This window comes from Passer domesticus, chromosome 3 (genome assembly GCF_036417665.1).
Source record: "Passer domesticus isolate bPasDom1 chromosome 3, bPasDom1.hap1, whole genome shotgun sequence".
Taxonomy (NCBI): Eukaryota; Metazoa; Chordata; class Aves; order Passeriformes; family Passeridae; genus Passer; species Passer domesticus.
Genome location: NC_087476.1, coordinates 58,753,089 through 58,769,164, shown reverse-complemented (window position 1 = coordinate 58,769,164; position 16,076 = coordinate 58,753,089). Strand labels below are relative to the sequence as shown.

General features: G+C 36.0%; 1 protein-coding gene across 23 annotated transcripts in view; it reads left to right on the top strand.

Annotated features, from left to right (window-relative positions):
- The window catches only part of SYNE1 (spectrin repeat containing nuclear envelope protein 1), a 291,288-nt gene that overhangs the window by 105,541 nt on the left and 169,671 nt on the right, over positions 1-16,076 (top strand). For all 23 annotated transcript variants that reach the window (XM_064413327.1, XM_064413326.1, XM_064413343.1 and 20 more), the window contains 11 exons: positions 559-735; positions 2,013-2,153; positions 3,167-3,327; positions 6,102-6,252; positions 9,570-9,797; positions 10,342-10,440; positions 12,081-12,268; positions 12,374-12,497; positions 13,580-13,746; positions 14,957-15,110; positions 15,398-16,026. In XM_064413327.1, coding sequence (XP_064269397.1) covers positions 559-735; positions 2,013-2,153; positions 3,167-3,327; positions 6,102-6,252; positions 9,570-9,797; positions 10,342-10,440; positions 12,081-12,268; positions 12,374-12,497; positions 13,580-13,746; positions 14,957-15,110; positions 15,398-16,026 — 2,219 coding nt within the window. The remainder of the gene's footprint in view (positions 1-558; positions 736-2,012; positions 2,154-3,166; positions 3,328-6,101; positions 6,253-9,569; positions 9,798-10,341; positions 10,441-12,080; positions 12,269-12,373; positions 12,498-13,579; positions 13,747-14,956; positions 15,111-15,397; positions 16,027-16,076) is intronic.

The window sequence follows — 16,076 nt, the reverse complement described above, 5'->3', positions numbered from 1 at the left end:
TAGAATTGAGCTAGTTGTGAGTTTACCTAGCAAGGCTGGCTGGGTCAGACATGTTATAAAGGAGAGAGGATGTATTCTCAGAAGTTTCTGATAGTGCTGCAAATCAAAAAGACCTCCAGGACAGAGTTAGTCAACTTAGCCACACCCTGCTGCTCTCTAATAAAGCTAATATATTGCTTTGTTCAGTCTGGGGCTCCAACCTGTGCCTCAGGAGTGCAGAGCAGACATGGATTCAGTCATGAGGAATACATGCACCTGTGACTCCTGCTGTGGTTTCCCAACTGCTGCAGCTTCTGCTTTCTCGAATACATTTTGGATAAATGGTCACGTTTTCACTCTTTTTCTCCATGCATATGCCACAAAAGGCAACATTTGATATTTTGGAAGCTAGGGCATATACTTAATGAGTGTGAGACTCTCAAGAATGCTTGCCCCAGTCTGTCCCTTTGTCTGTTACTCTCGTTGCATACCCCTGCAAAAACAGGAAGGGTCTGCATCGTTCCGGATTCCCCAAGGGGCTAAATGTTCTGATCATTCCTGTTGGATAAATCCTTTTAGCAAAGGACAAGGAGACTCCGTGCAAAAAGACAAGATGTGCAAAAGCAGATTTCCCAAGCCAAGCGGCTGCAGATTGAAGGTGGACTGCCCAGCACAGTGAGAGAGGATTTACAAAAGTTAGAGGGAACATTGGAGAACATGCAGCAGACTATGGAGAAACGGGAAGAGCAACTGCAGGTGGGTCTTTTACTCTTGCAAATAAGACCTCATGCTTACTTTTTCCTCATTTTCTTTTTTTAAACTTAGTAAATCCCAATTTTTTTTAATATCAAAAAACTGAGCTCATTTTTTCATCTTTGACTCTTGGTCCTTGAGTTTTTCATGATTAGTACCTCTATGAAAACTTCTTGAAGCTGTATACCTCTTAAATAGCAAAGAAATAGCATTCTGGCTAGAAGTGTTTAAAAGTCTGAGCTATTAATTCATAATAGTTAACAGTTTTAAATAATTTATCTGTGAATTTATTGTTCAGTGTCTCTTTTCTGATTACTAAATTGCTCTTTAGTTGAGTGTCCTTAGGCTGGATATTAGGTTTATAACACTTGATGTGCAAATACAATCCTAACAACTACTGTGTGAAATACATGCTGTGATCCTGAATTTAAAGAAGGAGGAAGTTATGGGTAATTCAAATGGATTGCTTCAGCTTGTGTAATTGATCATGGGCTAAACTAGGATTACAATTTGTAGCTTCTTGCATCCATATCTGATTTGCTCTTTACATGTTTCTGAGCAGAATGTTAATTCAAGTGGCCACTATTCTGTGCAAAAGTTTAAAGTCACTAAAATTATTTCCCATGAGAAAACACAAGATGAGAGATACAATCAATAAACCTCAAGTCACTTCTTAATATAAACACTAATTATTGAAACAATTTTTTTCTCTAAAAATTCCCATATGTAAAGTCTTAATCTGTGCTTCAGAATCAAGAAAATAATTGTTTAAGCTATCATAGTTCTTGTGACTAGTTAATTAAATGCTGTAAGTTAATTAAAATTCTACATTATTAGAAAAGAGAAAATAGGTCCTTATGTGTGATTATCCTATGGTAGGGATTTTCTTCTAACATTTTACTGTAATTTATTTCATTAAAGAACTTGAAAATCGTTTTGATATTTTTTACTGCTTGTCATACTAAGTGTCTGCATGTATTCCTTTAGATTTCTTACAGAACAATCAAATATAAGATTTAAATATTGCTGGCAGCTTAGAGGACAGTGCTTTTTTAGCACAGCTTAAGATGAGTCAGCAAACATTCAAGGAAAAAGTTTTATTTGGTTTAGAAGAGTTTCATCTACTCACTGTTGAGTAGATGGCTTCTCAGGGAAAATTGTTTTATTTTATGTCAAGACTTTCTATTTTTTCCTTTTTCAGTAATGTACAGGGAAAATCTCGTTTTCTCCCCTTTGATCTCCTTGTGTTCCTTTTTTGGTTTTGTTTGTCTGTTTTTTAGGTCACAATAAATAAATGGGAGCAGTTTGAAAGAGACAAAGAAACAGTAGTAAAATATCTCAATCAAGCAAGCTCTGTACTTGAACGTATCTTAAACTTTAGCAGTTTAGAGAGCCTCTCCTCAGAACTGGATCAGACAAAGGTACTGACTGTGCGAAATGCAGGAACTCAGGTGTCTTTCTTCCTTGCCTGTCAGCATAGGCTGAGTGCATTGCCTTCAATCTTTGCATGGTTTCCCATTAATGCTGATGGAAATTGCATGTACAGATGAGAAATCGCATAAACTTTCCCGAGGTAAAAAGTCATTTTATGAAAAAAAAAACATGAAGGATATCTCAAAGTCTGCATCTGAAGCATATGTATGAAAGTTAGTATTATTTTATCCCATTTTATGCTCAATAATCATCTATGCTGGTAATCCAGTGTCGAGCACTTGCATGTCAACATTATTAGGGTGCACTTTGGCAAAGTTGTGTGGAATGTGGCAAATAGCACTCTTAGCCCTGAGAAAAAAAGGAGAAACGTCTACCCATGGACAAGAGCCATAACATGCCATTTGTCCTTAGTAAGACAGAATTATCCCGGCCCATTTTATTTACTACTACAGAAGTAATGATAGTGCTTGTTTTTCCTAAGTGCCACAGTTTACACACCGCTGTTAACCTTTGATGAAGCCAATAATAAACTATACCTGTCTTGATTATGCTCAGCATCAGTTTTTCTGGTGTGTGGGCTTAATGTTTGTGACAGAAAATAATTGCTAAACAAAGTGAAAATAAAAATATGAGGTACTGCAAAATCCACTTGGTGAATTGTGGGACTGAAAAATTAAGTAAAGATGTATATTGTCTTCTGAAATGCAAAAATAAATTACTTGAAGAGCTATAGAAGAAACTGATTTTTTTTGAGTTAAGAATTTTTGCACCTACTGCATCCCTTCATAAATTTAATTCCGTCTAGTTAGCTCAAATGGACTTTTCTTAAATGTAACCTAAAATTAACTTCCCTCAGAGATTGTTTTTGTGTATTTACACATTCAGAATATATCTGTAGGACATGGGTACTTTGTTCCAACCATAAACATTGAGGAAAAATACTTTTTGTGTGAATATATGAAACTCTGTGGTGGTATTAATATGTATTGCATCCTTACAGGAACTTTCTAAACAAACTGAAGCAATGGCAGTACAGGCTGAGAATCTGGTGAAGAATTCCTCTGAGATACAGCTTGGTTCAAAGAACAAGCAGTCCCTTCAGCATCAGGCAAAATCAATCCAAGAACAAGTGAAAAAAATGGAAGTTACTCTTGAAGAAGAGTATGTTCTTAACAAGTCCTAATATTTATTTTTGACTATAAGATTGTATCAGATTTCTAGATTACTGTGTCAGCATTTTGTGTTGTCTCATCAGCTCTGTCATTTACTGCTTTCTCTGGCATAGTAACCAAGCTATGGTACCAAATATGTCAAAAGAGTGTGTGCAAACTAACAAATGTTCTTCTTTTACTTATATGTAGTTCATACAAGTTAGTTACGTTTAACCTTTCACTTATCTTTAAGCCCCAGTCTTGTGAAGAAGGGATAACTGAGCTCATTCTTGAGGTACCAGACTCTTTGGGAAAGAAAAATCTCGGAGTATTAGAGCAGCACATTTACCACATTTGCCTCACTTTTCAGCATTCCACTTTCTCTATAGGAGTGTCAAAAAGTGCCTTCATTTTAGCTGAATGCCCAGATTATATTTCACAATCAATATCAAAAGCTGCTTCTGCTGCCAAAAAAAACAAAGGCATCATTTTCCAGATTTTGTTTAAAAATGAAAGGTTCGAACTCCAAGGAAAGCTTGATAAATATTTGTAGCTTTTTTGTATTTGAAAAAAATTCTTCACTTTTCTCAAGTGAATAATTCAGTTATTGAACTTGTTACTGAAATTCAGAATGTTGCTATTCTCATTTTATCCCTATACAGATACGTTTGTATGTATGAAATCAGTATTTTTGCATACACTAGATCTGATACACAAGTCATAGATACCTGTGCCATTTATATTTTGTCTTACTGGAATTACTCCCTTGAATAATTTGCTGCATAAGATTAAGAAGTTACCATCACCTCAAACAGAATATGAGCGAAGGGCCATACCCAAATAACTGGGGTGTTTTTCCTCATAATGACCACTGTCATGCTAATCTGATTTTAATTTAGTGTCATTTTTCTTCTTGGTGTGAAAGAACAGTTATAAACCAGAAAAACTAGCCTGTGCAGCAAATGGTCTGACCATTTATGTAGTGCTTTCTCCAACATGAAGAGCTAGAGTGATTTACAGTCAAATTCTACTATCTCTTACTAAATTCTTTACACCCTTTCTCCACTGTAAGGGAGAAAACTAGTGTGATTTTTCAGAAGGGTAATAAATTTACCCTTACAGCAATTAATATTTGCTTTTTTGATAAAGTAATTTATTTTTAAATAAAAGTCATCATTGATAATACCCTTTCAGTGTAGATATGAAGTAGGTTTTAGTTGAATGTATGGATTGTACAGAATATCTGTGGTAGAGTGACAGATAATAAAAAGCTAAATACCTTCTGTAAAAGGTGCAAATACTTACAGCTATCTACAGGGAATCCACAGAACTCATAGTAAGTATGTAAGAGTTATGACTTGCATCATCAATAAAAATCTTGGCCAAGTAATTTAAAGTGAAATTATTCCAAATTCATAAGTTAGTTAGTGTGCCAGGGAACAGGAAAAAAGAGAAAATTTTGGGCAGCTCTCCACAGTCAGCTACTGTAACAGCTTAGCCCATCTGTCTTCCAAGGAGATCATGCAGAGATGTGCAGTGTGTTTGGGGTTTTATTCTTTACAGTCTGTGGCTTTCTTAAAGAAACTCCAACAAAGGCATGCAACAGCAGTTGTGCCACTGAATTGGTCCCTGGATTCTGATTTCCAGCTGTATTTTCATGAGCTGAGCTTGAGTGAAATATTTTTGCACATTGTTTTCCTACAAATAACTGGAATTTGCATACACTCTTATCAGTAAATGGCTGTTGACTTTTTTTTTTTAAATTTTGAAAATAAATAAAAAATAAAAAGGCCACCTTTTACATTTTTAGGCTACATCTTTTCTTAAAGATTCCTCTAGCTTTAATGAGGGGGGGGGAAAGTTAAGAACTTTTTACCGTGGAATGGTTTTTAGACTATATTTAGAAGGAAAATGTATTTTGAAATTTTGTAATATTCAAACTTTTATGATGAAACTTTAATATTTTCAGTGAAGTAGAAAATGTGTGTTTTGCAAGCTGTGTGCAGGGCCTACATTAGGACTGGTTTAAATTGCTTGAAAGGAGCAGAAACTTGTATACTGGAAGTTAATGCTGTTAGGCCTTGTATAATGGCCTTGTTACTTGTGACAAAAAAATAGGTACTTTGTTTGCAAGCCCAGACATAGAAAAATCATTCATAACCTGTCTCTGTTTAACATACCTATAATGTAAAACTACTAACTCTGAGGGAGTTGAGTCACATTAGTTGTTGATTCTTTGGTGTGAGAGGAAATCATTGCCACAGCAAACATGAACTTCCTATAAGAGGTGGAGATTGCTGTTATGAAAAAGCAAGATCAATAAAGCAGTCAAGCATTGGTGACTGTGTGTATGTCCATATTTCACTGGTTTAAATCATTCTGGTCTAGGGACTAAATGATGAACATCTATGCACTCACCTAAATATTTAGATTTCTGGTCTAATCATCATTCCATATTATTTCATAAAAATTTCATCCTGTTGATGTTGCTTTTCCTTTCTCTTCCTGCTATGGTGAAATTCTTGTACAGCTGATTAATAAAACTGTACTTTCTTTTACCACTTAATTCCCCTCTATTACTAATGCACTTGTTTGACTTTTGGTGCATGATTTAATAGAGAACCATGTTTTAATTTAGATGCACAACTTGATCCTCTAAAATGAGAACTTTTTAAAAATACCCTCCTGTAGATTGAATAAGTTCCATTTTTATTTTAGCAAGAATATGGGCAGCTTCATTATATTAAACTGTTTATTCTCTCTAATTGATTTGGTCAATTTTAGTATTAAAAGCATGGAAATGGTGAAAAACAAGTGGGATCATTTTGGCAATAATTTTGAAGCTCTGTCCAACTGGATAGCTGAACAAGAAAAAGAACTGGAAACTTTGGAAGCATCATCATCTCCTTTGGACATACAGATCAGCCAAATCAAGGTGATTAGTTCTTGTTATGTTTAGTATTAAAAGCCCATTTAGCCATTATTTTTCCAGAGGCCAAATGAGAAAAGAGACATTTTACGTGTTTCAAAAGTACCGCGAGGAAATGATGGTACGTTTTATACACGAATATACAAAGCAGTAAGGTCTTATATAAACTAAAGGAAAATTCTTACAGGTTGCCTTCTGTTTTAGTGTTTACATATATGATGTCTTTGTGTGTATGGTTAAAAACATAATTTATACCCTTCTTATGTTTTGAGTAATCTCAACAAAATAGCTACATAAATACAAGTTGGGGGGTTTTTTAAACATACAACAGCTAGTGGCTACAGAACTTGATTTTAATCTTGCAAGCTAGTTATGACTTGATTTATGTATCTTTTATGCTGAATTAATAAAGAAACTATTGCTCTTGGTAGCTTGAAAACCTACATAAAATTTTATGTGATTGTATTTCTACTGTCTGCAGTTCCATGTACATTCCTGTAGTTACAGTGGTTTAGTTTCAAATTGCTGACTGAGGTGCATATTGTCTCCAAGCATTTAATCTCAAGGGCTGACTTTGTACACTTCCACAAACAGAAATGTACCTTCTCTGGAATGGCGTGTTTCTAAGGATGCAGAATTTTTCAGTAGGCAGTACACATTGCCATTTTCTTTTTTCTGTGACCTACTTGTTCTTCAGGAGGTGCAGAGGTGTGCAGCTGCTTCCAGACCAGTTTGTGACACTATGTCCAAAGGTTCCTATTAGGCACTTGTTTCATGTGACAGAAAGCGTTTATTGACAGATTATCCTGTTCTTAATTTGTTCACAACTTTACAAAGACTAAATAAATAAAATCTCTTGATTTCATAATTGAACAACAAAACAATGTTTGAATTCTTGTTTCATCATCACAGCAATTCAAAAACAGTTTCCTTATGAAATAATATGTATGTGCTTATTCCACTGACATATATTATAGTATTGTCCTGCTTTTCAATAATTAGTTGACAGGATTCCAGTGTTTAAGATAGAAAATAAGTGCATCAAATCATGCTAATATTGCATTGCAGTGTGTCAGTTCTTGTCTGTGTAAATGGAGCCTTAAGTCCTACTAGCTTCCTCCAATCCAGTTCCCTGAAAGGTTGTTCCTTACTGTAGATACAGATAAGCAGTGATTTCTACACTGCACTGGAAGTTTCTGAAAATTCCATCATAATTCTTACACATATAAGCACCATGGTCAGCAGATGATGTTTATGACCACCTGAGAGAACAGACATAAACCAGAAAATCCTCCACACAAGGCATAGGGTAAATCATTGTACCTCAAGTGAACTAATGAGCTTTATGAGCTGTGATATGTGAAACATGTTATGTCACCTCCAATGCATGGACATAGCTGGAGATCTGCTTCAGCAGCATTGCTTTGTGCCTGATTTTGAAGAGTTTGTTATGTTTTGTTGTAAGTTTCCTGATGAGCTACTCTGTTTCACAACACTAATCAGAATTCTTAGTACATCATTTCTACTACACCACATTAGTAAGGAGCATTTCAACATAGGGCAGATGGCAAAAAAAAAAAACAAACAGTGTGCTCCTTGACACCTTAGGCTGACCAGATAAAAAGCCTGGGGTCAGCTGAATGTAATTATCCTACACAGTAGTGGTAATATTCTGATTTTGGTGATGCTGATTGCAAAGCCCCAGTGACTTCAGCAGAGCCAGATTTTCACCTACACATTTCTCTGAAATTCCTGGTGGAACAAAATGACAGTTATCACAAGTAGTTACCATTGGTGGCAGACTCAGTGCGAGTTTGAAAGCCTCAATTATCCACCTTCTTTTATGTAACTGAGTGAATTTAACAGAATAGCGTGGGAGTGAGAAAGCACTGCCTCATTTGTATCTGCTGCATTGTTAGATAATTTCAGCTTCAGGACTGCAAATCCAGTATTTTTCCTCAGTAACACGTTCTCGTACAAAAAAAGATATTTTATAATCCAAATTAATTCAGAATACATTGCATAAAGAGAAACTATAAATTCTTATAACACCACTTCTTTTTTCTTGACAGTCACCCTGCTAATTTTTGACTGAATGTTGCAGCAAGCCACTCCTGAGCTTTACAATGGCTTTATAAGAAAGAGACCATATTTTTATCACTATTGTAATTAGAAGCTGGGCACTACCTGTGCTTTGAGAGTGCATTTTCAATAAAGTTTTTTGTTGCTTTCATGTGTATACATATTCTAACATTTATCTGAGAGTGCTCTTGCCTACTTCAATTACAAAGAAAATCACTTTGATCTTTCAAATCTCTCCCAATGGGTGTTTTCCATTGCTTTTGAGAGCTCCATGGACATGATAAATCAGCAATAATTTTTAAAAAACCAACAACTGTTGTGAAAAAAAAAAGCTTAATTCCAAGTCCATTGGTGTCAACTGAATAAATAGCCACTGAATGAGAAACACTATAAGTTTCTTTTTTGGATGATGTAGCTGCCAAGTTTGCCTCTAATTTGTAATAAGACAAGTACAAAATGATAGGAGACGGTTGCTGTCATGCAGCTGCTGAAATGTAAAGCCAGTGCAAGTTTGTCTTTATACATTTACTAATTGAGGTAAAGGACACATAAAAAATTGCCAAAAACCATTATCACCCTTGTTTCATGGTTTCCTATTTATACTGCAATGTGGTTCTTTATTTAATCTTCTGCCTAAGGGCACACTCATCCTAACTTATGATCTAATTAAATTTATCCTTTATTATGCTGTAGTATTTTAAATTAGAAAAGAAAAACCATCTGTACTGCTTTGTAGTCATGGCATGTTTTATTTAGTAAGTGCTTGAAAACCTGTTAAACATAACTAACCAACTGTTAGGGTTCAACTCCTTTACACTACTTTTTCAGTGACACAGTCATGTTTTTCCATCCTCTGTTTATTTTTAATCTTAAAGAGAATTGTGTACTACTTTTCTGCGATATAAGAGATACAAAATATGAACCATCACGTCTGCTTGAAAATATGCACCTCAGCCAATTGTAATTGCTCTTCATGCACACTGGTTCTAGGGCAGCCTGTATTTTAAACCTTTGCCAGAGATAGTTTCAAAAAGAAAATGGGTATATTAAAGATATTATAGAGGGGTATTATAAAGGGTAGATTAAAGACTTTGGTAGCTAGTTATTTCAAGTGGTCAATGAACTCTCCTCATGTAATTTTTTGATGAAGGATGTTTGTAGCATAAAGAAAAAAAAAGGAATGGGAAAATATTTTTTAATAATTAAAATTTTATTTTGAATTTTTTTGCTATATATTTTAGGTTATTAATAAAGAGATAGATGGTAAAATAACTGGAATCTCAAACCTAGAAGAGGAAGCCAAGGCTTTTTCCCAGTTTGTTACCTCTGGAGAACGTGCACGTATTAAAGCCAAACTGACTCAGGTCAAAAGGTATTGGGAAGAACTAAGAGATCGTGCACAGAGACTGGAAGGAACAATCACAGGGAATGCATCAGCACAGCAGAAATATGAAGAAAGTCTTAAACAGGTAGATTATGAAAAATCTAATGGATTGTTTAAAGCAATTTATGGAATTACTCTATATTTTTCTAAAATTGACTATAAAATGCATATTATAACAGGATGGACTAAAATAAATAAGTGAATTTGTAAGGTAATTGAAAGACATAGATACATAAATTTGTGCTTTGAATTACCTAAAAGGCAGCCTCAGAAACACAGTAAAATATACACACTTTATATACATAAAAATTGTGTTGTCTTCTTGCAAACCCATGTGAGTCTCCTGGATATTGCACTATTGAACCACATCCATACTTCTTATAAACACTTTTAACTTCATTCTTTGGTTGACAGAAGGTTGTAAAGAAAATAATTTAAATATTTTTATTGCCCCAGCTGGGAGGAACTGAGCACTGTTAGTATCTTTTAACTTCAAAAGGCACTCAGCACTACAAAGGTTTAGGATATAAACTTCTCTTAGCAGCAAACATTTAAAATATGTTATTTAAAGAATCATTTATGTAATTCCTGCTGGTTTTAGCTTCTGGTGTGCCTTTGTTTTTTTATAGGTGCAGCAGTCAGTATCTGAATTTGAAGCTAAGCTAGCTGAGCCTCTCACGTCGTGCTCTTCAGCAGCAGCAACATACGCAGCCCTGCAGGATTGCACGGTGAGCGGGCGGCCAGCTGTTCCTGGCGCTGAGCCCAGGGACACGCTGTCACACTGACCTCCTTACAGAAATGCCAGTCACCCCCAGACCAGGGGCTGCCTGATGCCACACAGCTCAGGGCAAAGGCAGAAGGAGGCAAGGGCTGCCTGTCACCATTTCAGGCAGGATTGGAAAGTTTCTTTCCCAATCTAGGGGGAAAAAGCCTAAAAGTACCACCTAATCCTTCAGGTTACTGGTTTAACTTTATGCATCTAAAACATTATGAAAAACAGGAGATAAGAAACAAGTCTGTTAGATATTTTTCCTCTAAGGTTTTCATGAAACTTGGATTTTAATATAGGTATTCTGTGATTAAAGAAAATGTATCCTTGGAAGAAGCTTTTCTTGGGCAATGAAGAGACTGGACAGATTTCAGCTTAGACACTTTTATCTGTGATGCTAGAAATCCATGGTTATTTGGATATTTGGTTCAGTCCATCACAAAAGGAAAATAAGTATTGGATTGGTATTCAAGCTACAAATAATTCCATCTCAGAGAGTTTGGTGTAGTATTTTTGTTTGTAAGTTCTGATGTATTTTTTCAACAATAATCATAGCCTTTCTTTCTAAGAAAATATTACAAAAAATTTTAGTCATAATGTTGTTGCAGTAAAATGCATATAATATCTTCTGAACTTAGTGATTGATAACTACTTACAAAGGCTGTTTTCAGGGAGGACGTGACCTTTCTGCTTCAAAAAAAGCATGATACTAGTTGAGGAAAAATATTTTGCATATGGGGAATTTATTTAGACAGCACTTGTAATCACCATTTTTATTGACTTTTAAACCTTATGAATATGCTGAGCATGCTGTTATAAGTTCTTTTCCTCTTTAGGGGATCATGATGATTAAATATCTTGATGTGAAATTATCAGCAGATAATTAATATTTCCTCCTATATATGATCCCTTGTAATTATAAAAATTATTATTGTTACTATTGCGCACCTGTGAGTTGGAAATTTCATGATCTTAAATCAGTTTCATTTTGTGATTTTCTAACTCACTGTACTACATTTCAATCATTTTGATATGGACAAGTTTCCCAGCTTTCTAGAAACAGCAACACAGGAAAATGTAGTTAACATTAGATGTCATTTCTATGAAAAGGACCTTTAGCTAATGCTGACAAAAGTTTCAAGTAATTTTCTCTACTTCACCTATGGCTGCAAGTCCAACAGTCCTCAGCTGCTGAAGTGTGGTTTTGAGTTTACTCTATATAAATTAGAGCAATTCTTAGACATGAGGAAAACTTTTTCCTCATTTTTTTTTTCTCAAGGTTTTTCCTGAATTTGGAGCTTTTCCTACATGGATGATGTGTGTCAAATGCCCATTCAGGAGCTCTGACTCTTTTTTTGCAGAGATTTTTCCCTTTAGCACTGTTTCTAGGGAAGTCTTTAGCCACTACAGTCTAGCTCACTGGTATGCTGGTAGCACGTGTACCTAGGGTGGGCCTGAGCAATATCTAAGCTGTGAAGTGACTTCATGATCTGATGGATGTAGCATTGCTTCAAACTTATGAATAGAACTAGAGAATTTTTCCCACCGTTGTTACCATAACTCTGTTATTTATGTGTTGTTGTTTTACATGTTCACTAGGACCTTTGTCATACTGTGGAAAAACTGAGCAATCCTCTGGCCTCTCTCTCAGCCGGTATCCGAAAGGTGGCCAGCAAAGAAAAAGCTGCTCAAAAGGTCACAGCATTACAGCAGAAATACGAAAAAGTGCTGGAAAGTGCTAAGGAGAAACAGAGCTTCTTAGAGAATCTTCTGGCTCAGTGGCAGAAGTGAGTAAACTCCCACATCTGTTGTGATGGACACAGAGACCTTCCTGGGCTCAGTGTGTGAGACTGAGAGAATGACTTGGTAACTCTAGGCTGTGATTTTGCTAGGCAGGAGAAGGAGCTGTCTGCCTTCCTGGCCTGGCTGGAGGGGTGTGAAGCTGTGGGCAGGCCTGCAGAGCAGTGTGTTTCTGCTGACAGAATTAAGCTGGAAGGTGAACTGCTGGCACTGCAGGTAGGTTTCAAATGAAATATTGTCCTTCTGCATTTTCCTGTGTATTTCTATGTCTTTTAAAGGAAGGAATTGCTCCATTATAGTCTGGCAAGTCAATTGATTCTGGGCTTTGCAAATCTCCTAGGAGGTATTACATTACCACTTGCTATTTCTCAATGACTTTACTATTACATTTAACTATAGTATGACAGCTAAAGAAAAAAGGAAGAAGAAAAGAGGTGTTGAGTACCTTGGTATATCGTATTATCTATCAAGGAAGGACATCAGTCTGCTTGTTAGAAGATCCTTTCTCTAGGGAAATTTCTTTATTAGCCAATACTTCTTTTCTTTTATTTTTATTTTTTTGCATGTGAGGAAAGGTTCTCAGATGAAAAAATGCTTGAAGGTTTTGAAATTGCAATGGAAGTCTGGCTCTGATTATTTTTTTCAAACACAAGGCTATCATCCTATTCTAAATTATGCCTTCCCTTTGAATTTTTGCCATTTGTTTTTAGATTAATATGAAGCAGTTGGCCAAATGTAACGTCTTTTTTACCTTCTTCCTTGAAGACAAATAGAAAAGGAAAATTAATTGACAGTTTGGGGTTTTTTGTTGCTGTCGTTGAGTGGTTTTTTCTTTGGGGATTAGTTTGCTGTTTGGTTGCTTGTTATTGGGGTTTTTGGGGTTTTGTTTGTTTGGTTGATTGGTTTGGTTTGGTTTTTTAGTGTTTTGCTTTGTTTGAGCCAGTTTGCAACATGTCTTCACAGTTCTCTTGCTGCACACAAAATCTACTGCAAAATGCAGTGTCAGTTTTAGCCACTACCATCATACAATAAAGCTGTATGGAAAAGTCACACTTTGTCCTGAAGGAGAGAAAAATACTAACTTTGACGAATCCCTACTGAATTTAGCTGTCTGAGATGTGTTGAGTACCTGCTTGTCCTAAGAGGCAACAATTCCTCCAAGGATTTGCCTCTGCTCACTCACTTGACCCAAAGTACTGTACTGGAAATCTGTAGCTGGTTTTTTATTAGTTCTTGTTATTTTGCATAATATGGTGCCATACTTAAACTAAAAGCTTTTCAATCCATTGTTTTCCCAGGATTTGCGAGCAGATATTGAGTCCCACACTTGTGTCTATGAAAGTCTTTTACAGTTAAATGAGTCACTGTTTCCAACAGCTTCAAAGCAGTGTGTGAAAACAATAAAAGAAAAATTTGAAGAGCTGGATGAAAGGTGGAAAGCTTTACCACAAATTGTTGATAAAAGGTTTGTGCCTCAGAGTGTTTTTTCTTGTTAAAGTAACCAATATTGAGATGAGGAAGACCAATCCCAAATCGTGTTTTTTTGCAGTATTGTCATTTGGAAGACAAAGGTTTTAGATCAATACCAATCCCTGAACTCCCAGGAATGGGGGGTGAAAAATCCTACACATTTATTATGCCATCTTTTTGACGTACACTCCCCCTATTTTTTTTTTTTTTTGGTAGAAGAGACTTTGAAGGAGTGTGGGGCAGGAAATGAAGGCAATGTTGCATTTCCTCAGTTCCAATTTCCCAAGTAAATTCCAAATTCTCCAATAATCTGTTTCAGTTATATGCTTTATTTTATGCCAAGCCACACTATTGTAGTTTTAAGCTCACTTTGAATTTCTGATTTGCCATAAATACTATAAATGCTCAGTTGTTAGGCTGCTGGCTCATATTAAGCTCAGAAAAAACTGTCACCTTTATTTCAAACTGTATGTTATCATATATTTAGATTTCTGTTCTTTCCATGATGAACACATATATTTTACCATTTGTAATGTAGCTTAAATAATAGATCCTGATCAATGTCATAATCTTTTTGGTGCTTTGTCAATATGATTGTTTAACAATATAATGATCTTCTACATATTGAAAATTAGGTAGAAAAGTTTCTAAGGGAAATGGCAAGGTTTTTCTAAGGTCAAGGTTTAGAATTGGTACTTAGGTACTTCGTTCTGCTGAGTACTCCTCTGGACAGATTCTTCTTTTGAATTTTGTTCTTCTGGTCAGACTTTACCCTTCCCTACTTCAGTGGCAGTTGAATATGAAATTCCTCACCCCCAGCCTAAATTAATGAGACTTAATACAGAGTTTCAGATGATAGGCAGGAATTGCTATGACTGAATATCAAAGTTTAGCTTCCATCAATAACATTGGCTTTGCTGGGATTATACTCATAAAGAAAAATTGAAAAACATACCTTGGTTTTTTGGGGCATCTCTAACATTTGGTGTAAATAAAAGAGTGGAAACAGGAAAGATCCAAAGGTGGTTTCAAATGTTGTTTTATTCCGCAGAATTAAAAATTCAATATGGCAAACTAAAGTAACATTTCCTACTATCCTTCCATCTGGCATTGATTTTAATGCTGACCGGTCAGCTGTGGGTTTGATTATGGGAAGTGATGAAATTGCATCAAGTGCTTTCATATTTATATCTGACATTCTGTAGGATCAACTTCCTTCAATCACTTGTTGCTGAGCATGGGCAGTTTGAAGAGCTCCTGCTCAGGTTTTCAGATTGGATTAAGCAATTTCTTGCTGAACTACAAGCCACTTCAGAGATAAACACAGCTGATCAACAACTAGCTGCATCTCACAATAAGGTAAACTTCTGGATGTAAATATTAAAGACGGAGAAATTGTAAAGTGCATTTGGCTAAATACTCATCTAGAACTAGCGAGTAATTTATTTGTTTGAAAACCAGTATGCTATTGCAGTCACATACAGACTTGTTATTTGATAGTTTTAAAGCAAAATTGTAACACTGAACTATTCCTACTGAATACCCTCAGTAGTACTTGTTTTGCTCATAAGTTTTTAGTACTAAAATGTTTCCTGAGCTCTTGATTTGAAGAAGAAACTCAGCTCTATTTTCTTTCTTTCCCATAGAACCACTCAATGGAAGTTGAAAGTAAGAAACAGGAGTTACAAATTCTGAAGGAGCTTGTAGAGAAATTGGGCTCTTTCAGCAGCCCAGAGGACCAGCAGACATTGCAGGGAAAGACTGAAGATTGCTTTCAGATCTTCCAGGAGGCAAGTCAGATAACTAGCCAAAGACAGGAGGCCCTGGATCAGTTGCGAATGTTCCTGGAGCTCCATAGTGCTGTATCAGGAATGCTCCACAAGCTGAGGCAGACAGTGGAGAAAACAGGAAATATGGATAAAGCTAAATCTGAGTTGCTGGAGAAGGAACTCAATGCTGTTATTAAGGATCTTAACAAGTTGGAGTCTGATGCTATCAGTTTGGATGGTTCCCTTACTAAGGCTCAATATCATCTGAAACACAGCATTTCTGGGCAGAGGACCTCCTGCAGGGCTATGGTGGATAACCTGGGTGTGGAACTGGAGGCAGTTCAAAACCTGCTAGGAACCAAACAAAGTGAGGCAGAAGCTCTTGGAGCCTTGCAAAGATCTTTCATGGAGCGTAAAGAACAGTTACTGAAGAGCATTGAAGATACTGAAGAAAAGGCTGACAAGGAGGGCCTGAAGGAGACAACACTACAAGCCCTGCAGCAAAGGTAAAAACATTGGCACTTTCACCCTTGATTGCAATCTCTAGACCTTTTAT